The sequence below is a fragment of the Balaenoptera borealis genome (genome assembly GCF_965194805.1).
Source record: "Balaenoptera borealis genome assembly, chromosome: 5".
In the NCBI taxonomy this organism is placed as follows: domain Eukaryota; kingdom Metazoa; phylum Chordata; class Mammalia; order Artiodactyla; family Balaenopteridae; genus Balaenoptera; species Balaenoptera borealis.
This window is the reverse complement of record NC_138862.1, coordinates 140,017,238-140,040,494: the sequence shown is the minus strand read 5'-3', so window position 1 is coordinate 140,040,494 and position 23,257 is coordinate 140,017,238. Positions and strand designations below refer to the sequence as shown.

Below are 23,257 nucleotides of genomic sequence, written 5' to 3'. Positions count from 1 at the left end.
TTCCATTAAAAAAAGAAACAAGTTTCTTTTAGATTCTTAGGGAGGTTTTCTGCTGCTAAATTCAAATATTTGTACATTTTATAGACAACATTAATAAAATATATTGTTTTAATTAAGATAACTGAATAAAGAAAAAGTTAAAAATAGAAAAACAAACAGAAAAAAGAAACCAAAATTGGTTGGAGAGGCAAAGCCAGGAAAGCTTGCTAATAGGCTGATAGTTCAATGAGCATGTATGAAGTGGAAATTTGTAAATGAAATTTTACTGTAGGGATGAGTAGCTGTATCCAATAGAGTTGTGCACATCAGGGAATTAAATACACATAAGGAAAGGAGCAGACTAAATATACCCATATCAAATACAATTCATATGTGAGTTGAGTTGAAGTTAGCTAATTTTTTTAAATTAAATTGAAGTATAGTTGATTTACAATGTTGTGTTAGTTTCTGCTGTACAGCAAAGTGATTCAGTTATACATATGTATACTTTTTTAATATTCTTTTCCATTAGGGTTTATCACAGGATATAGAATATAGTTCCCTGTGCTATACAGTAGGGCCTTGTTGTTTATCTATTTTATATATAGTAGTTTGTATCTGTTAATCCCAAACTCCTAATTTATCCCTCCCCCACCTCCTTTTCCCTTTGGTAACCATAAGTTTGTTTTCATTTTTTAAATTTATTTTATTGAAATATAGTTGATTTACAATGTTGTGTTAATTTCTATTGTACAGCAAAGTGATTCAGTTATACATACATATATTCTTTTTCATACTCTTTTCCATTATGTTTATCACAGGATACTGAATATAGTTCCCTGTGCTGTACAGTAGGACCTTGTTGTTTATGCATCCTATATATATAATACTAGTTTGCATCTGGAAGTTAGCTGGTTTTAAGATATCACATTTCATAAACATTTAAAGTCACTAACTTTGATTTTTCAGGTTTTAAAATATTTTGTAACCAAAGCATTTTTTTTCAGGTCTCTCATACCTCCACAGGCCCTTTCAAAGATCTCCTGCCCTAGGAATTGCCCATAAAAATGGATACAAATGGCTTCATGTGCTGAGTACTGTTGTAGATGCTTCAGATAGGAAGGAGTGTAAGAAAGGGTGTCTGCTTTCTGGAAATTTATCATCCAGCTCCTTTCCTTTCCTCAGGCCATACCTCTTTCCCTTTGCAGTCCTAAAAAATTCTGTCCTTACTATCTATTCTTTTCATCATTCTGCTTGGTTTTGGCATCTCCCATTCATTTTCTTGAGAACTCTTTAATTAGGACAAAAGTGTTTTTTTAAAAATTATTATATTTCTTTATATAATATTATTATATAAATAAAATTATTTTATTATTAGGACAAAATCAAATACAAAAATAATTATGCTTTTATTTGAAATCACATTCCTAGGTCTCAAGCATATACCTTCACTTGCCTAGATAAAATATTGTGCTGATTTATCTGAGTATTTGTTCTTTGAGGTCTAGCTGACCTTCTGGAGATTTTGCCAAATTTCATTTGGGCCTACACAGGCCAAGCACCAATTCCTTAAGTACTTACTATGTGTTTTGGGGGGGAATCATAGAAAGAGGAATAAGAATATTCTAGGCCGATATAAAATCTCAAGGAGCCAAAGCAAATTGCAAAGATAGGGGCCTGCTTGAAGAGATTTTCAGTGCATGTAAATATCTTTTATCCTTTTTGCAGAGTGTTTTGGAAATCAAGGCAATTGTACACAAGAAAACTGACATATGATTCAGATGAGGGAGTCCCACTTACATGGAGAAGAAAGCATTTTAAAAGGAAAAAGAAGAGACCATCAAAAGACTCTGAAAAACACGAAGTGCAGGTCTATAATGAGATGATCACATTTCCCTGTTCCATATGCAAGCATGAAATTGACCTACCTGGAATATTCCTCCATAAAAAGCAGCATGTAGCTCTGGCTACATTGGGCTTTCAGTGGATGGGTGGGAAGAAACCAGGGCTCTCAACGATTGCTGATCAGAGGCAGTCCATCATTGCTAAACTATTGTCATCTTTTGCATTTACTGAAAAAATCTTACAGAGCATTAATAATGCTTTTGAGCTTCTTTGGAAGAAACAAATACCAGCATACTATAAGATTATTGATAACATTCACAAGAGCTCAATATATCCTCAAAAAATCTGTCACCTATTAATTAAAGGAGCAGCCATTTGCGAAGACAGGAATTCTACATGGAGAGCTGACATGAATGATAAATTCACTGTCGTGAATAATTTTGGCAACAAACCCAACGTGTGTTTTTTTGGTTTGTTTGATGGACATCACGGTGCCTCGGCAGCAGATTTGACATCAATGGAACTCCCAGTTTTACTTCTCCACCAACTTTCCAGACTTGATCCTTCCTACCAAATGACCCCTGAAGAGCAAAAAGTAATCAATTCTTTTCACACAGTGTTTAGAGAAGACTACAGAGCTATAGAAGACTCCTTCTCCTCCATAAAGAAAAAGACAAAAGCATTGAAAAGTGAGTATGAGAACATACACAAAGCCTTTGCAAAAGCATTTTGGAGAATGGACAGGCTTTTACGTCTTGGAAGGAAGGAAGTGTCCAGGGCTCGATGGAGCGGCTGTTCTGCGGTTACTTGCATATTGGAAGGCAACATTAAAAGTCCCAAAGCTAAGAAGTCTTGGAGAAGATTCAGTGACCTTGATGCTTTGGTCCCTTTCCAGGGGATGCCGAAAATAATTTCTGGAGTGCTACATATTGCAAACACTGGTATGTATATTGAATGGTACCAGGTTACACCTTAACATGTTTTATTCCTGGCAGCAAAACCTCTCTTGCTTCCAGAATTATCTAGTGACCTATTATTTAATGACTTACTAGTGCCTAGATATTTCACTGACCAATTTAAGAAACGATCAATAACCACAGTTTAAATGTAGATTTGCAGGCACAAAACGAATTGTAATTATGTCTCAAGGAGGCACGTACATGAAATAACGTGACCAAAACATGACGTTTTCTAAATGGGGTAGCAACACAGCTATTGATAAAGGCAAAGCAAATCTATTACATTTGCTCAGATCGGAATGAAACCAAAACATTTCCCACACTTCCCTTTTTCGGGAGAATGGAAAGTTCTTTGAGTGTTATTAGTATAGCTGCTCAAACTGGTCAGTTTTTCTGGTAACTAACATATTTGCAACAGGTCATTCTTGTGCTCACTGGCCAAGTTGCATCGATTTCATCTTAGGAAAAACAATCGTTCATGATTCAGTTTTATAGGCGTGTATTTCCTTCTCCAAAAATTTTGGCTGGATTCTTTTAATTTTATTTCAAGAAGCAATTCTTTTGACATGCGGTGCTAAAGTTCTAGCTAAGGAGCTTGCCAAAATGGACAGCCCAGAGGTAAAACAGTTTTAGCCAAGTTAACCCGAGTTCCATGCTCATTTCCATGAGATGCTTAACTAGGGTTCCACCACCCCTTTCCTCGGTAGAATTATTATTAATGACAGTGTCCACTCACTGAATATTGCGTACAGAGTAATTTCTCATGTAGTCTTCCAAGAACTCTGATATCTAAAGATATCTAAGTATTGTTTTTAAAAAAATATATTTGACATGTAACATTGTGTAAGTTTAAGAAGCACAACATGTTAATTTGATACATTTTTATATTGTAACATGATTGCCATTGTAGCGATAATTACCACTTCTATCACATTACATAATCATCATTTCTTTATAGTGATTGAAAAAATTAAGTTCCAGTCTCTTAGCAAGTTTGATGATTAAAATATATACGTTCTCTCTGTTCCCAATATTGTGCATTAGACCTCTAAGATGTATTTACTGCTTGTTGCAAGTTTGGACCCTTAAACCACATCTGTTCTCCTTCCCAACCCCTGCCGCCATTTCTAAGTGGTGTTGACCCAATTGCCCAGATGAGAAAATAGAAACTCGGAGAGGTGAAATTATTTGTTCAAGGTGTCAGAGGTAATAGGAATTGGAGCTGGAAATCAAACTGCCTCTGAAGGGGATTGCTTCCAGAGTCTGAGGAGCCTGGGCCTCAGGGAGTGGGACTTTGGCCCACACCAGGGCCAGATATACTCACCAAGACCATCACAATGTCAAGGTCCCTGGAAGCCGGCCTGTTTCTGATCTAACTCTGGTTGTGAGCCCAAAATGAGCACACCAGATTAAGCAATACCATGGAGCCAAGTGCAATGCCAATTTCCTCGGAGCATTTGCCATTTCTCAGGCTCTGCCCTGAGGTTCCAAAGTGCTTCAGAGCAGGCCTACTTCATGGATGGAGAGTTTTCAGATTTCAGACTAATCTGGGAACTGACCCATATCCTTGGACTTGGGACCTTTATTAGAAAATATCATTTGATATCATGGTTCCTGGAAAATTAAAGGAAAATATATGAGATACTCAATAAGTAGATACTATCATCAAATGTTCAGTTTACTATGATTCATTACTTCCAAGCTCACTGTTGTTTGGCAGGTTCTAATTTCCAGGTCAAACATCTTTTGGATCTAATTTACAGGCTTACATACATAACTGTGTTAAAGTGTTTTCATTTGGGCATCCTTCATTCTAATAGAAACAAATAAGTAGGGGGAAAAAATCCAACTTGTGAAAGGGAGGTCATGGTTTATGATACAAAAGTGCTCCTAAAAGAAAGTAATTTAAATGAGTTACAAAAAATAAATGTTCGCACAAATTTATCAAGGGCATGTTTTGTATTTTATAAAACAAGACCTATAAAGATAGCAAGGGAATTCATTTTTCTTGTTTGAAATTTGTCAAATACCAGTATCATCACAACTCTGGAATTAAAACCAAGAAAAAAACTCCACCTCACTTTATAATGAAACATGAGTGTGGTGATACAGTCATTGAATAAGTGTTGAATTTGTGCATGTGGAAAAAGATCCTTCCAAACAGACATTCTTGACTTTTTGTTCTTAGCACTTCTCATTTATATTGCATTTTATCACTTCTCCTGGTGCTCTCTTATTTTACTTCAGTTAATCCTCACAGGCTTAAAACTCAAACATATTAATACAGCATACATAATTACACTTTTCTCATAACATCAAATAAACCACAAATTTTTACATTTCTAATTAACCACACTAGTCCCTTATAAACATATGGGATTCTTATTTGATCCCTTAAATCCTTTTCCCCAGTGATTTTATATTTAATAGCTTTATTGAGATACAATTCACAAAGCACACAATTCATCCAGGTAAAGTCTATAGTTCAATGGTTTTTAGTATATTCACTGATATAGCCTTTTCTCCCCATCTTTTTGTCTTTGAATCAAGTGTCTTCTTAGAGAACATATAGTTGGATCTTGTTTGTATTTGTTTCCTGTGGTTGCTGTTACAAATTTACCATAGATTTTGTGGCTTACACAACAGAAATTTATTCTCTTACAGTTCAAGAAGTTCTAAACCAGCATAACTGGCCCAATGTCTTCATGGCAGTGCTCCCTCCAGAGGATGTGGGAAATAATTTGTTCCTTGCTCCTTCCACCTTCTGCTTGGCTGCCAGTATTCCTTGGGCTGTGGCCACATCACTCTGATCTCAAATGTGCATCCATATGCACATTTCCTTCTTCTGTGTCTGTAGCCAAATCTCCCTCTTGTGGTTGAATTTAGAACCCACCCAGACAATCCAGTGTTAAGCATCTCAGGATCATTAATCACATCTTCAAAGTCTTTGCCATATAAAGTAACATTTACAGACTCCAGAGATTAGGTTCTGATATCTTTGGGGATTCTATTCAGCCTGCCACCATGTTTGTTTGTTTGTTTTTCCATTCTGCCAATCTTTGCCTTTTGATTCAAGTATTTAATTCATTTACATTTAATGTAATTAATTATAGGGTAGGATATATGTCAGACATTTTGCTGTTTGTTTTCTATATATATCTCTTTTGTTTTTCTATTCCTCCGTTACTGCTTTCTTTTTTTCTTTTTCCTCAACTAAGATTAGTCATCCTTTTTTTTTTTAATTTAATTTTATTTATTTTTTTATACAGCAGGTTCTTATTAGTCATCCATTTTATACACATCAGTGTATACATGTCAATCCCAAACTCTCAATTCATCACACCACCCCCCCCACCCCCCACCACTTTCCCTCCTTGGTGTCCATATGTTTGTTCTCTACATCTGTGTCTCAACTTGTGCCCTGCAAACTGGTTCATCTGCACTATTTTTCTAGGTTCCACATACATGCGTTAATATACGATATTTGTTTTTCTCTTTCTGACTTCACTCTGTATGACAGACTCTAGGTCCATCCACCTCACTACAAATAACTCAATTTCATTTCCTTTTATGGCTGAGTAATATTCCGCTGTATATATGTGCCACATCTTCTTTATCCATTCATCTGTTGATGGACATTTAGGTTGCTTCCATGTCCTGGCTATTGTAAATAGAGCTGCAATGAATATTGTGGTACATGACTATTTTTGAATTATAGTTTTCTCAGGGTATATGCCCAGTAGTGGGATTGCTGGGTCATATGGTAATTCTATTTTTAGTTTTTTAAGGAAGCTCCATACTGTTCTCCATAGTGGCTGTATCAATTTACATTCCCACTAACAGTGCAAGAAGGTTCCCTTTTCTCCACACCCTCTCCAGCATTTGTTGTTTGTAGATTTTCTGATGGTGGCCATTCTAACTGGTGTGATACCTCATTGTAGTTTTGATTTGCATTTCTCTAATAATTAGTGATGTTGAGCAGCTTTTCATGTGCTTCTTGGCCATCTGTATGTCTTCTTTGGAGAAATGTCTATTTAGGTCTTCCGCCCATTTTTGGATTGGGTTGTTTGTTTCTTTAATATTGAGCTGCATGAGCTGTTTATATATTTTGGAGATTAATCCTTTGTCCGTTGATTCATTTGCAAATATTTTCTCCCATTCTGAGGGTTGTCCTTTCATCTTGTTTATGGTTTCCTTTGCTGTGCAAAAGCTTTTAAGTTTCATTAGGTCCCATTTGTTTATTTTTGTTTTTATTTCCATTATTCTAGTTGGTGGATCAGAAAAGATCTTGTTGTGATTTATGTCAAAGGGTGTTCTTCCTATGTTTTCCTCTAAGAGTTTTATAGTGTCCGGTCTTACATTTAGGTCTAGAATCCATTTTGAGTTTATTTTTGTGTATGGTGTTAGGGAGTGTTCTAATTTCATTCTTTTACATGTAGCTGTCCAGTTTTCCCAGCACCAATTATTGAAGAGACTGTCTTTTCTCCACTTTATATCCTTGTCTCCTTTGTCATAGATTAGTTGACCATAGGTGCGTGGGTTAATCTCTGGGCTTACTACCTTGTTCCATTGATCTATGTTTCTGTTTTTGTGCCAGTATCATATTGTCTTGATTACTGTAGCTTTGTAGTATAGTCTGAAGTCAGGGAGTCTGATTCCTCCAGCTCCGTTTTTTCCCTCAAGACTGCTTTGGCTATTTGGGGTCTTTTGTGTCTCCATACAAATTTTAAGATTTTTTGTTCCAGTTCTGTAAAAAATGCCATTGGCAATTTGATAGGGATTGCATTGAATCTGTAGATTGCTTTGGGTAGTATAGTCATTTTCACAATATTGATTCTTCTAGTCCAAGAACATGGTATATCTCTCCATCTGTTGGTATCATCTTTAATTTCTTTCATCAGTGTCTTATAGTTTTCTGCATACAGGTCTTTTGTCTCCCTAGGTAGGTTTATTCCTAGGTATTTTATTCTTTTTGTTGCAATGGTAAATGGAGTGTTTCCTTAATTTCTCTTTCAGATTTTTCATCATTAGTGTATAGGAATGCAAGAGATTTCTGTGCATTAATTCTGTATCCTGCAGCTTTACCAAATTCCTTGGTTAGCTCCAGTAGTTTTCTGGTGGCATCTTCAGGATTCTCTATGTATAGTATCATGTCATCTACAAACAGTGACAGTTTTACTTCTTCTTTTCCAATTTGTATTCCTTTTATTCCTTTTTCTTCTCTGATTGCCATGGCTAGGACTTCCAAAACTATGTTGAATAATAGTGATGAGAGTGGACATCCTTGTCTTGTTCCTGATCTTAGAGGAAATGCTTTCAGTTTTTCACCATTAAAAGTGATGTTTGGGGGCTTCCCTGGTGGTGCAGCGGTTGAGAATCTGCCTGCCAATGCAGGGGACGCGGGTTCGAGCCCTGGTCTGGGAAGATCCCACATGCCGCGGAGCAACTGGGCCTGTGAGCCACAGTTTCTGAGCCTGCGCGTCTGGAGCCTGTGCTCCGCAACGAGAGGCCGCGATAGTGAGAGGCCCGCGCACCGCGATGAAGAGTGGCCCCCGCCTGCCACAAGTAGAGAAAGCCCTCGCACAGAAACGAAGACCCAACACAGCCATAATTAAATAAATAAATTAATTAATTAAAAAAAAATTAAAAAAGTGATGTTTGCTGTGGGTTTGTTGTATATGGCCTTTATTATGTTGAGGTAGGTTCCCTCTATGCCCACTTTCTGGAGAGTTTTTATCATAAATGGGTGTTGAATTTTGTCAAAAGTTTTTTCTGCATCTATTGAGATGATCATATGGTTTTTATTCTTCAATTTGTTAATATGGTGTATCACATTGATTGATTTGCGTATATTGAAGAATCGTTGCATCCCTGGGATAAATCTCACTTGATCGTGGTGTATGATCCTTTTAATGTGTTGTTGGATTCTGTTTGCTAGTATTTTGTTGAGGATTTTTGCATCTGTATTCATCAGTGATATTGGTCTGTAATTTTCTTTTTTTTGTAGTATCTTTGTCTGGTTTTGGTATCAGGGTGATGGTCGCCTCATAGAATGAGTTTGGGAGTGTTCCCTCCTCTGCAATTTTTTGGAAGAGTTTGAGAAGGATAGGTGTTAGCTCTTCTCTAAATGTTTGATAGAATTCACCTGTGAAGCCATCTGGTCCTGGACTTTTGTTTGTTGGAAGATTTTTAATCACAGTTTCAATTTCATTACTTGGGATTGGTCTGTTCATATTTTCTATTTCTTCCTGGTTCAGTCTTGGGAAGTTATACCTTTCTAAGAATTTGTCCATTTCTTCCAGGTTGTCCATTTTATTGGCATAGAGTTGTTTGTAGTAGTCTCTTAGGATGCTTTGTATTTCTGCAGTGTCTGTTGTAACTTCTCTTTTTTCATTTCTAATTGTACTGATTTGAGTTATCTCCCTCTTTTTCTTGACGAGTATTAGAGTATTTTGTATTAGATATTTCCTAGTACTTCATTTTAATTCCTGTATTTCTTTTACTATATATTTAAAAATATATATTTTTAGTGGCTATTCTGAGGATTATAATAAAATCTTAACTTAAAAACAATTTGGCTTGTATTAATGCCAACTCAACTTCAAAAGATATATATGGCATCTTTGCTCCAATATAGCTCTATTTCCTCCAGCCTTCTTTTTACTTTATAGAATTACATCTTTACACATTACAAGCCTATAAAGTTTTATATTATTGTTTTATGCAGCTTTCTTCTAAATAAGACAGGAAAATAAAAGTGTTAAAAATAAAATACATTTTTTACTGTTTTATATTTACCTATATACAGTTGACCCCTGAACAACATAAGTTTGAACTGTGTGGGTCCACTTATATGCAGAATATTTTCAATAGTAAACACACTATTACACAATCCATGGTTGATTGAATCAGTGAATGTGGAACTACAGATATGGAGGGCTGTCTATTGGACTTGAATATCCACAGATCTGTTGTGTGTCCTAGGACAGTGCTCCCCAGATACTAAAAGACAACTGTAGTTACCTTTCTTTTTTTGTGTGGGTTTGAGTTACAATCTAGTGTTTTCATTTTTGCCTGAAAGACTCCTTTAGTATTTCTTGTATGGAAAGTCTGCTAATGATGAATTCTCTCAGTCTTTTTTTAACTGGGAATGTGTTAATTTCTTCATTTTTAAAAGGATAGTTTTGCATTTTGAATATGTCATCCCATTGCTATCTAGCCTCCATGGTTTCTGATGAGACATAATTGTTGATCTTATTGAGTATCCCTTTGCTGTAGGTAATGTACCACTTTTCTCATTCTACTTTCAATATTCTTTCTTTCTCATTGTCTTTTGACAGTTTGACTATGATGTGTTTAAGTACTGACCTCTAATTTATACTCTTTGGAGTCTGTTGAGCTTCTTGTATGCTTTTATTCCAATTTGGGAAGTTTTTGGCTATTAGTTCTTCAAATATTCTTGTTTTCCCACTTCTGTCTTCTCCTTCCATTATGCATATGTTGGTATACTTGGTGGTGTCCCACAAGTCTCTGAGACTCTGTTCACTTTACTTCATTCTTTTTTTTTTTCCTATTCTTCAGACTGGATAATCTCAATTTATCAATCAAGTTTGCTGATTCTTCTGCCAGATCAAACCTGATGCTGAGCTCATTCTAGTGAATTTTCCCTTTAAGACATTGTACTTTTCAACTCCAGAATTTCGATTTGCTTCTCTGTTATAATTTCCATCTCTTTATTGATAGTCTCTAGGTTGGTGGATCATTGTTCTCATGCTTTCCTTTAATTTTTAGCCCCATTTTCCTTTAAACATATTGATAAATTTTAAAACATTTTTCGTCCAGTTAATTCTAATGCCTAGACTTCCTCATGGACAGTTTCTATTGACTTATTTTCTTTCCTGTGTATGGGCTATGCTTTCATTACTATGTTTCATTACTCTCTCATTACTCTTTTTTTGTTGAAAACTGGACATTTAAAATAATATAGATCCCCTCCCTCTCCAGGGTTTGTTGTTGCTACTGTTTGTTTTGTGACTTTTATGAACTAATTCTGTAGAGTCTATATTCTGTCGTGTGCAGACACAAAGTCTCTGCTTGGTTGGTTATCTTAGTGTTCAGCTAAGGACTAGATGGAGATTTCCTTAAATACCTACTACTAATATGTATGTCTTCCAGTCTTTGCTGAGGCACTGTCTTTTTTGAGGCTTGTCTTGTAAAAAATGGCAGGCAGTTTACAACTCTGCCTATGCTTTTACTTCCTACTTGGGTCAGTCATCAAGATTAGCCATAGGTGAGAAATTAAGGCTTGTTCAGGTCCTGGGCATGTATACAGCCTGCACATGTGCATGCTCTTCTGCTTTCCCAGGAGTATGTATGAGCTTTTCAAAACCCTCTGTAGGTTCTCATTCCTCAGCTCTTTCTTATACTTTTTGGGGGGTCAGCCTCTTGTCATCCCCAGATGCTTTCACTGCCTCAGGCAAGTGTGATTTTAAACAATTGCTGCTGATTGTTCTTGGCAAACACACTGAGGATGAGTTATTTGCATAGAGTAAGCTCTGAGTCAAGTCAAATGATGACAAGATTTGAGAATGGAGCTTTCTTCAGGGAATTGCAAGATAGTTCACATAATGACAATTCTCCAGGGATAGATATTTTTAGGGAGGTCCAAAGCCATCCTTTCTCCTGCAGAGGCTGCTAGACTGTAGATTTTCTGAGCTAGCATCACTATAAAATGTTTGGTTTTCAAGGCTATTGCAGAGCTGAAGAGAAGTGGTTGGAAGTAGGCCAAGTTACAAGGCCATGACCACTTGGTTTTACCTACTTTTTTGGGCAGTTGTTTCTCTTCAATGTTTCTCAGATTTTTGCAAGCCTTTGGTTAATTTCCAGCATTTTAGAAAAGTTGACTTTAACAATTTTTGCCAGTGCTCTCATTCCTTTTACTGAGGAGTAGATTTTCAGAGATCCTTACTCTGCAATATCTAATCTTTTCTTCTGCAATATTGAATCTGCTGTTAATCACATCCAGTGTATTGTTCATTTTAAATTTTGTATTTTTCATCTTCAGAAGTTTGATTTTTAAAATTATCTTCCATGTCTGTATTTAACTTTTTGAACACAGGCAATGCTCTTATAACATTGAGAGTTCTTGCCTACTAATTCCATCATCTACGTCAGTTCTGGGTTGGTTTCAATTGATTTTTCATTTTATTATGGGTAGTATTTCCCTACTTATTTGCATGCTTGCTGTTTTAGTTTCTTAGGGCTGCCATAACAAAGTAGCTGAAACTTGGCAGCTTAAAACAATGAAAATCCATTCTCACAGTTCTGGAGGCTAGTTGACCAAAATCAAGGTGTTTGCAAGGCCATGTTTCCCCTGAAGTCTCCAGGGAAGAATTCTTCCTTGCCTCTTTCAGCTTCTCTAGTGGCTCCAGGCACTCCTTAGCCTGTGGCTGCAAAAAACTCCTCCAATCTCTTCCTCTATCTTCACTAGCTTCCCACTCTTCTCCCTGTGTGTCTCTTCTCTTTTCTGAGGACACTTCTTGGGTTTAGGACCAACTTGGATAATCCATCTCAAGACCCTAACTTAATTACACTTGCAAAGACTCTTTTTTTCCAAATAAAATCATACTCACTCTCTCTAATCCTTCTCAGATAGTTCTTTCCCAGTGTTAGGTGGTTTCCTCAAACACACACATTGATCAGTAACCTGCTAAACACTTGAGGAGGCTTCTCTTCAGATCTCTGGCAGTCTCTGTGCAACATCCTTCCCTCTGGTACTCTTTCCTAGGTGAACTCTAGGTGCCTTGCTCTCCCTGGACTCTCAGTTCTGTCTCAACACAGATGAAAGGGTAAATCCAGTCACTGTTATTTTATCTTGGCCAGAAGCAGAAAAATCCCCTATAATTTATATTTGGGGGGATTTATTTGAAGCCTGTGTCATCCTGACTATGCACTGACCACTGCCTGATCCCTGCTTGTTAATACTATCAATCTGAGTTAAATAATCGATTTGAGATTTTCCAGATTACACATACACAAAGGTCGGTGGTTCCAAATTCTTTGTGGTTCCCTTTCTTTCCTCCACTGTTCAGCATCAGTTTGAAATAGTCCATTATTCTGGCAGTCTGCGTGGTGGGTGAGAGGCATATATTTATTTTTGGTTCAGTGTTTCAGTCAGGGCATGGTTCTTTGGGCTCCTAGCTTTGTTGGGGAGAACCACTAGTTTTCCCCACCTTGAACAAGCCCTAGGTTTTGCTTCCTGTTCCATAACCCCATGAAAAGTCTAAGCTCATTTATTCAGCTCAATAAACGCTCTCAGGTAAAAACTGGCTTTTGCTCTCGGCATACTCTGGGATTCAGCCATTATTCTTTTGACGGGAGAATTCTTTACTTTCTTACTAGCTCATCAATGTATATGACTTAAAAGTATATACATTATCCAGGATATTTTCCTACTGTCAGTGGGAGAGTCAATCCAAGACCCACACTGGCACATTACTGCTCCTTTATAATATTTGAGTGTTTTAGTGTATCTGCTATTCCAGTATCTTTATGTCTAGATTATACATATTTGTTAATACTTTCTTTTAATGAGGCCCAAGAAACTACCTTTTTTCCCCTAGTGTCCTTGTTCTCTGTCCTGTGAGCTCACTCTAGATCCAGAGGCCAAGCATGACTTTACCCACTACTTCCCTATTACTCACAATTCTTTTTAAAAATTTTTTTAAATTTTTAGCTGCGTTGGGTCTTCGTTGCTGTGCACGGGCTTTCTCTGGTTGCAGCGAGCGGGGATTACTCTTCATTGTGGTGCGCGGGCTTCTCATTGCAGTGGCTTCTCTTGTTGTGGAGCACGGGCTCTAGGCCCGTGGGCTTCAGTAGTTGTGGCATGTGGGCTCAGTAGTTGTGGCTCACGGGCTCTAGAGCGCAGGCTCAGTAGTTGTGGCGCACGGGCTTAGTTGCTCCGCAGCATGTGGGATCTTCCCAGACCAGGGCTCGAACCCCTGTCCCCTGCATTGGCAGGCAAATTCTTAACCACTGTGCCACCAGGGAAGCCCTCACAATTCTTTATTTGTTCCTCAAGCCCCCTTTCTTCTCTCTTCTTCTCAAGGTTACCAATGACTCCTTTATCTAATCCTCACAACCTGCAAGGTAAGAATAATCCCATTTTAATAGAAGCTTGAGGCTTATTATATATGGTTATATCATTAGTGAGCCAGAACCCATGTCCTTTAAAGTCTCATTACTTCAAATGAACACCAGCAGCTTCCTGTTTCTAAGGTGTCCCTTCATTCTTATGTGTCTTCACCTTCCTCATTCACAACTGATGCTGCGTTTGCAGATCTTTTCATTTGTTGTGATTTTCCTTTCTAGATGTGATTGTCCTTAGTGGTTTAATAAGTTGCTTTTAAAATTATTTCCAGCCCCATCTTTTTCCCCTAAAACCTAATTCAACTCCAGAATCACTTTATCTTAAGCAGGGGAAAAAAAAAAAAAAAAAATATATATATATATATATATATAGGTATGTATATATACACACACATATACATATTCTTAAATAACACTGACCTTTATAGACTTTTTCTTCCCCATCTCCCTTTTTTGGGGTATGTTGGTTTGTATATATGTGGACTCACATATATACAAACTGGATTCTGAGAATATAATCAACAAATATTTGACAGATAGTTCAGACTGATGTGTGAAGTAGTTAGGTTCCAGTTGGAAAATGGTGAACATGAGTTTCATGCACACACATCTTACAAAACAATCAAAGGAATCTTTTGAACATACAGTGAAAACTAGCTCCACATCAATAAGGCTCTCATGCTAATCACCAGTAGGAAGAGTCAAAACATGGCACCCATGCATACAATTTCAGCCTCTTTTGCCAAAATCAGAATCCTGAAAAAACTGGATATAAGTTGTTTTCCTAACCTCATCTACAGGTATTTCTACTATGCTTCCATTTTAGGGATACTTCACTAGGGTTTAAATTCCCTTAGTTTGTTTATGCTGCTTTTCAACTGCTCCTTTTTCTTTCTCCAATAACTATTTCCTCATTTCCCAAGTTCCAAGTTCCTGCTCCCTACCTACTCCCTTAAGCCTATAACTCTTTGTAAGGATTTTATGTTTTTTTTAAATGGGTCTGAAATGAAACATCCATAGCTTCATCTCAATCTCTTTTGGATAGACTCTCTTCACCTGCTTTCCCCCTTCATGGAACACAAAGGAAAATAACCTTTGTCAAGTGTCTACTTATTAAATTACCTCCTTAAATATAAACTCGACAAAAAATATTGCAGGTGGTAAATTGTTACTCACGGAAATAAAGTGACTTAATGAAAGTCACACAGACAAAACTGGGATTGAAGTCCCAAGTATCGAGCTCTCAAGTCTCTCCTCTTCCTCATGCTGCTGCTTCTAAGCCAAGCCATCTTTTTATCCAGGGCACTCATGCATCCTAGGGATGTTTCCTTTTCTCACCACCATATAACATTTCTCTTTCCTCCAGTCCTTTCCTAAAACTTCCATTATTTTCAACAGTAGATGACCTTCATGGCCTCATCTAAAAAAAAAAAAAAAAAAGATCTTGCCCATTCAGATCTAGAATTCTGTTTGGGATTCTAGAGGTCATTCTGAAGTTGACAGGCACACTCCTCCTTTTCACAAACTAAGAGACAACCCAGCAATTTCAGAAGGCAGTTATGTCATTGCCTTCTGCATAAGGAACACTTTGCCTGACTATACGTATCATCTATTTTATTTTATTTTATTTATTTTATTGCTGAGTTGGGTCTTTGTTGCTGCGCACCGGCTTTCTCTACTTCCGGCGAGTGGGGGCTACCCGTTGCGGTGCGCGGGCTTCTCATTGCGGTGGCTTCTCTTGTTGTGGAGCAGGGGCTCCAGGCACGCGGGCTTCAGTAGTTGTGGCTCGTGGGCTCTAGAGCAGGCTCAGTAGTTGTGGTGCACAGGCTTAGTTGCTCCACAGCATGTGGGATCTTCCTGGCGCAGGGCTCGAACCCGTGTCCCCTACATTGGCAGGCGGATTCTTAACCACTGCGCCACCAGGGAAGCCCCCATACGTGTCATCTTAAAAAGGCTTAAATATCATCTCAAAGCAGTTCATTTTAGTTCCCATTAATGTCCTTAAACATGTTGCCCTTCCAGTAACACTATTCCGTTTTTTTTTTTTTAATTGGAGTACAGTTGATTTACAATGTTGTTAGTTTCAGGCTCCACTTTTGTTCGATAACATTTTTCTGAACAGCACCATCTCTCCAACTACTGAAAGCTGGTAACTTTGTGTCTAGGAATTTAAATACTTCTTTATGCTCAGATTCATTATGTTTTTGTGTAAAGGTCTTTTTCATCACAGTTCACTGCTTAGTTATTCTCATTTCCACCAAACAGATATTACAGGAACCCTTCTTTAAAGCCAATCTCTCTCTCAAACTGTCATGTCTTGCTCCTCTCTCTTCCTTCAGTTCTCCAAGACACACGGATATAGTGTTATTTTTAAATCTCCCTCCAATTTCCCATCTTCCTTGAAGCTCTTTGTTCATTATTCTATTCTAGCTTTCAGCTTAATGTAGACAACCACTTTCAACAACCCCGATTGCAACTGACAGCACATGCAACCCGAGGTTCAGGAAATAGAACTATTAACTCTGCATATCCACTTTTTCGCCATGTCTATTCCATTGATACTCTTCCAGGGCCTCTTATTATCCTCTATTTCCTGAGCTATGCACGAATAGTTGAGAAACACTGGGTACTTCTCCTTCACTTTCTTCTTCCTTCATGCAAATTCACACAGGTTAAGGATGTGAGTTAGTCAGAAGGCACCATTTATCAGGATGAATAAACTGTCCAAGTAATTAAATAACTCAAAAGTCAGATAGCAAGTCAATGGCAGGGCAAAACCTGCAGCCATTACTTACTGTCCTCATTTTCTAGAAAATTTTATTGTGCTGAGCTTAAGGGATGTTCACAATAATAAAATCAACGAAAATGGCATTTCCTACTCTGTAGCACAGCGATTTAAAAAAAAAAGGCAGAGTAGTACATAAGGTATGTTTGCCAAGCTCTCTGCAGAGGCAACTAAAATCAAAATACCAATGTATTACCCTTCCACTGTAACTACATAATCATATTAAATGCTTTTCAAATCACACAGAAGAAACACAATGCTTTTTCTTTTTGCTGAGTGAGCTTTGGCTTGCCACATGCAAATAAAACATTTAGAAGTCAGTTGATTGACTATTTTGAGCCCCTGTGTTTCCGGAGCTATGGTCGCACTATTTATACGTGTAGGTACACAAAGAAATTTTCTAATTTAAAAGAGGAATTGAACCGTATGTTCTCCTAAGAGAACAATTCAGTCTACCCAGTTGGCATGTTCAATACCAACCCATGCTGCTTTGCTGGTACAATAATAACTTAAAACTCAGCAGAAGTCAAGAATTATTTTACTGATTTCTCTTCTGCAGAGTGTAAACAGTATGACCAGCAAAAAAGTTAATAGAAAATATTAATAACCAAACCACAAATAAAAGAGGTCATTCAGTTTTGAGGACTATCATTTATACAGCTATCAGGTTTCCAAAATATTTTCCACACAATCATCTTTTGGTCCCATCCAACAGCTCAGATATTAACAACTGCCATTATGTAAATGAGCCAATAGGCTCACTCTATGCCTGACACTAATGCTTCACCAGCTCAGGCTCTGTCCAACATATTAGGTATGTGAACCTTACCTTCTGAAACCTAAATCCCTTTACCTAAAACGTTAAGGGATTAGAAATGAAGGCCTGCAACAACAAAATTCTGATTCCAAGTACGGTGCCATGTCTGAAATCAGAATATTCTAACGTAAATTTTGCCTATGATTCCAGCAATATTAACTCTCATAGGTATTATAAATATACAATTATGTTCCTAAAAACTTGGGAAAGTCAATTTTTCCTAACAAACTAAAAGATTCTGCGTCTTTTTTTGTATACCAAAGAAAATTTTGGTAATACAACCATCCTTCAATCTGTTCAGAGCATTATGTTCAGATTTTCTTAAGATTTTAATAAAGCACACATCACAGGTTCATCTGAACCATGAACAAACTACAATCAGATTTTTAATACCTGAGTTTTCAATCAAAGGGTTTAATGTTGGTTAGCTATTATCCATTTAATACATTAATAACACGCTATTTTTTTCTTCACGGGGCTGACTTAATTTCTTTTTAACACACATAACAAACCTAATAAGATGGACATTAACAGTGGCTTTCTAGTTTTTTAATCACCCATACCTATAATACATTCAGGTTTTAACTTTGACCAGTTAAAAATTTACCAAACTGCACTCTTAGAAAAAAAATCAAAGTTTGTATTTTTAATTGAAAAGGCATTTATTAAAACATTTTTAAAATGTCTGCTCTATGGAATATGTTGGTTATAAAAAAGTTCAATTCTTGATTCTACAAATATGTAACACTCAGAAGATGCTTCATAAAAAAATTACTTATTTTTCATTATCTGTAGTTTCAGTTATTTTAATACTAAATTCAGTATTTTAAACACTAAATTGCTTGAAAATGAGGAATAAATTAGCCCCCCACTTTGAAATCTGAATTACTGTAACTCTTCTAATAATGATATCAATACTACATATATTTAAAAAATATTTTTAAGCGGCCTGATTTCTATTTATGAAGTTAACAGCATGCTTTGATATAAATGGTTATAAATCTCGAGGATCAATTTTTAAAAATAATCTTTTAGGTAATGTGCAAGCAGTCTTATGCAGAAGTGGGAAAGGCTTCTGCCTAACCAAAGAACACACTACACGAAACACAGATGAAAGAAGAAGAGTACTTCAGAACGGAGCAATAATTAGTTCACATGAACCATACGGGCTCCTACAAGGGCAAATAAAAACCACACGAGGACTTGGATTTCATGGAGATCTCAAACTGAAAAAATTCATTATTCCAGCGCCTCAAACTATTTCTGTGCCTATAGATGACTTATGTCAATTCCTTATCTTAGCTACTAATGGACTCTGGGAAGTTCTGGATACAAAGGAAGTCACTGCACTGACAATGACAGCTTTTCAAGTATATAAAGAAGCACAGTGTTCTATCACAGGAGACAAACTGTCACCATCCAAAGGGTCTCTGCTTTTCCCAATCGATGAACGAAACACATCTAAACCAGAAACTAACATCCACATAGTGTTTCAGTGCAAACCTGAAGAACGTGCGTCAACTATAAATTCAAAAGAAAATTTGTCAGATTCAAAATATTCTATTCGTAACCTTAAAAATATAGGAACATTTCCACCAAAAATGACTAAGCGTGATCCTTGCAGTGAGAAAGAAACTGATGGACCGACCAGTGTAGATGGTGTGCCAAAAGACTCAAGTGAAAAAGAGAAAGGATCATGCACTAAGAGTTTCTATGGAGGTGCTGCTGAGTATATCAGCCGTGAACTTGTAAGTGCTGCTTTGGCGGCTGGCTCCAGAGACAACATTACAGTCATGGTCACGCTTTTCAATGGAAGTGAGTATCTCCAGAGAGCAAAAACATGAAGACAATTCTTCAGTGAACCAGATGCTAGGATAACATATCAACACCACACAAATCATTTTTAAGAATGTAGTAAAGGAAATATAAAAGCAGATTGTGGGTTATACAGTACCATTTATATATGTTCACTGTTTCATGCCAAAAAAGAGAAAAACCAGTACCTGCTTTTTATACCACTTTATTCCAACCTGAGCACCTCAATATAAAACTAAACACTGGTGAACTGTTTTCCTTACTAATTTTGAATTACTGTAAATGTACAAGTTCTGCTAGCAGTTCAACATTTAAATAGATTAAATCATCTCTGACACATGGTAGATTTCATATAATGAAAATACCTAAAACAATTAGTGCAATATACTGAACTGATCAAAATAAAATGAACTTTGGAAAACAAGGCTGCAAGATTGTTACTAACATATCCAATACTTATGTTACAAATTACTGGTACATTGTTTATTATGGTTCTAGCCAGGTAGGAACAATTCAAGCCCCTTCCTTTCAAAGGGGGAGAGAAGGAAAAAATTAGCTGTTTTAGTAACTGTACATTTTGTATACTTTTAAGCAACTCTTAAATATTACAGAAAAGTAATAAACATATATGGAGACTACAATGCAGTACCCTATTTACAGTACAGCTGAAGATCGAATTTGAAATAATCAAGTTTGAATGTACATAATTGTTAGTGCATTGACTATTTCTATGTCCAAAGGGCACAAAAGCCCCTCCCTACTCCCAAACAACAAAAGCTATGTAATGGCCAGCAGCGATTAAACAGAAATCACAGACACCTGGTTTGTTTCATTTTTGTTGAAGAACTTACATGTTTGAAGGGAACACTATTCTTTAAGATGCATTTTATCAGTTTTCATATTCCTAAAATAAGACAGGGTTACATATGATTTTTTTTTTTTTTACCCCATTTAAAAAATAACAGGACTAGCTATAATTTAGATGCCACTAATGTTCATTTTTTTCCCCCTGAAGATGTGGGACTGTTTCCTTGTGGCTAATTTGTTAAAATGTGGAATGTGTACTTTAAATAAGGATACTAAGAGAAATTACAGGTGGCCTGAATATCGTAGCTAAGCATAAATACCTTTAGAACCTCCTTCCAAAGAAAGAATTTTTTTTGAAAAGCCCAAATGAGTAAGTTCCAAATCTTTTTCACAGAACTGGCTGGTTACCTATGGGTTCAGAGTCATCTGTTTATATCCCTGGTGAAGAGACATGAGTCCCACTAACATTCCAAGGAAGTAAGTGTACACACAGCTCTCATTTTCCCCTTTCACTGCTGAAACATTAGTCAGAGGGTCACATGCATGTTATTAAAAATTAAGTTCAAAACACTTAAAATAATTCTGTATTAGAAACTTGACTATCGTTAAGTCTCTTCTTTTTGGAAGTCATACTGGGCTGGTTAAATGCTCCAATTCCACTGTTATTAACAATTAGGAAGCAGAAGAACATTCCAGTTAGTTTAAACTGGAGGTTTAGTTACTACAGCACTGACTCCTGGTTGGCTGCGTGGGTTCAGTAAGGTCTACTCCTCTTCCTCTGGCAGAATTTGCTCCTGGATTCTGTGGTTCATTCTTCGGCAACTTTTTAGCTGAGAGATAAATTATCAGAATAAACACAATTAGAATAGCTGTATTTAATTCTTTATATAGATTCACTTAACAATACCAGAAAAGTTGTACTTTAAAGAAAATCTAAGTAAGTTCCTAAAAATAATGGCCAGCCATTATGTTTATAATAAAGAAGCTCAGCTCCAACCCATCAATGTTCTCTGGACTGCCACAAACTTTCTGGAACAAGTCAGGATATAAACAAATACCATCACCCCAGGAGAACTTGTCCTCTACTGTGCAAATTATTACCCCATATCATGACAGACTGTACCTCCTATTTTCTTCACTTATAGACTTTATCCTTCAAACATCTATCATTTTCCTCTCTTGTGGCTGATTAAGAATCCTAATCTGATTCAACAGTAGCTCTGCCTGATATACATGGACTTGATCCTGAAGGCACTATCTCAAAAAAACATTTTCCAATCTTGAGCCAGATAAGCATGGCTTGCCACACACTTGGACAAAGCCCCACAACTGGCAGTTATGGCTTTAGCTTTGCTAACTTCTATGGAGCTTAACAGCTGTTCTCTGGAGTATGGCTCCCACTGATGAGAAAATGTACCCGCTATATGTAGTTTGCTTGGATCCCAAAGATCCTTGATGTGTTGGGATTCATTAAACATTAAATATCTCTAAGAGCACCGACTGTAAGGGTGGCTAGACACACTGGTTTCTATCAGCCTTGGGGATACATCACTGAGGTAAGACTCTAGGTTTTACCTTAGCTGTGACGTTACACAAAAGCTGAACAAGATCTACTTCAAAATCTAAATGTTGTAATATTCCACGATAGCATTAATCATCTTTAGAATCCTAGATGCTGAGCTGGGCACTGGATCTGGGAGCCAGGAGCACTGAGGTTTGGGAAGAAAAGCGTTCCCTTGGGCCACTTCTCTAGGAATGGCTCTAGGGATGGTAGTGTAAATGGTAATAAAATGGTAAATTTCCAGTCAAATGTATTTACAAACAAAGCCCTGCCAGGACAAAGAGTAGGCTAACATTACAAACTTTATTATAATTAATACCAAATTAGGTTTTGGACTAAGTGATCATTTCTCCCTTTGGCATACTTCTGCAAGGGCTTTTTGTAATTAGATCTGAGTGAAATTAGGAGGCTGAAAGAAATAAACTGGAATGAGGAACCTTTAACTTGTACTGGTTAATTTTTATTGTGTGAAGATGAACTAAAACATATCTTCAGGGGGTCTCAAAAGAAGTAGTCTCCTGTCTCCTATCTTAGTGAGTGCTACCCAAAGCGAAGCTGGTACTATCTGCTTTGTATATAAATAATTGCAGCTTACCAACCTGACCCTGAATTGATTAGGACTGTGAGAAGCTAAAAATCCTGAATCAAGTTAAGGAAGATGTGCAATGAAAAAAGCCACTGAAGACCTTATCAAATTAAAAGCAGATGATAAATTTATTGTAGACTCTCCCACTAAACAAGTGTACTCTACTTGGGAACCCATCAAAAGTACAAATATGAGTTCACTGTGTGCTTTATTTAAGTTACTAATGGAGAGGTTACAACTCACTTTACACTTGCAGTTTCTTTCAAGGAAAGAAACATTCTAATTTTAGAAAAGCAAATGAAAGCTCTAATACGTAGGCTACTTTCTGATCGAAAGAAATAACCTTATTAGCAAGTCTAAATAAAAGGTACAAATTAAATAAAGCCCATCTGGTGGAGTCTTAATAGCATCAGAAAGGTTTAAAAGTTCAGCCTGATCTGAGGGCCCTATTATCTCCTTGTTTCCTAACTTTTCAGATGTGGTTGTGGGTGTGATCTGTCCCATTTATTAAAAAAACAACAACAACTATATATTGTCTCATAATCCTTCACAACTATGCTAGTATTTCCCTAATAAAATGCAAGCCTGAGTTTCTCAGGAAAATATTTTACACAGTACACAGGCAAGTTTTTCCCTAAATGAAGCCGCCACTAAACTCTCTCATCTAGTGAAAGATAACATGACAGTACCTGCAGCTCTTATTGGGTTTTCTTTAGCCTCCGAATCAGCTGTTAACTGGTTAATTTGTATGACTTCAGTATAAAAGAATACTTATTTGGGACCAAGGATGTGGACACCCCAGTTAATAATCACTGCTGTATAATAAAAGGTGTTGTGGGATGGGATGAGCGCTTGGCACACGGACAGTGTGGACGCAGCAGACTGTGAGAGCCACCACAGTAGACCCCTCCCATGGGATCTGCACCTGAAAACTACTAGGAGGCGGCTAGGGTCA

At 37.0% G+C, this 23,257-nt stretch overlaps 2 protein-coding genes and 1 pseudogene across 4 annotated transcripts in view; 1 reads left to right on the top strand and 2 right to left on the bottom strand.

The window, feature by feature from the left end:
* The window catches only part of PP2D1 (protein phosphatase 2C like domain containing 1), a gene marked incomplete at its 5' end in the record, with an annotated part of 40,409 nt that extends 21,013 nt beyond the window's left edge, over nt 1–19,396 (top strand). Inside the window, 2 exons of the mRNA XM_082393622.1 lie at nt 1,619–2,765; nt 18,569–19,396. Coding sequence (XP_082249748.1) covers nt 1,619–2,765; nt 18,569–19,377 — 1,956 coding nt within the window. The 3' untranslated portion in view covers nt 19,378–19,396. The remainder of the gene's footprint in view (nt 1–1,618; nt 2,766–18,568) is intronic.
* The window catches only part of LOC309629083 (centromere protein U pseudogene), a 385,624-nt pseudogene that overhangs the window by 238,726 nt on the left and 123,641 nt on the right, over nt 1–23,257 (bottom strand). The gene's annotated exons all lie outside the window — the stretch shown is intronic.
* Nucleotides 19,538–23,257, bottom strand: part of RAB5A (RAB5A, member RAS oncogene family) — a 30,657-nt gene continuing 26,937 nt past the window's right edge. For both annotated transcript variants that reach the window (XM_082392823.1, XM_082392822.1), the window contains one exon: nt 19,538–20,985. In XM_082392823.1, the coding sequence (XP_082248949.1) occupies nt 20,870–20,985 (116 nt within the window). In that variant the 3' untranslated portion in view covers nt 19,538–20,869. The remainder of the gene's footprint in view (nt 20,986–23,257) is intronic.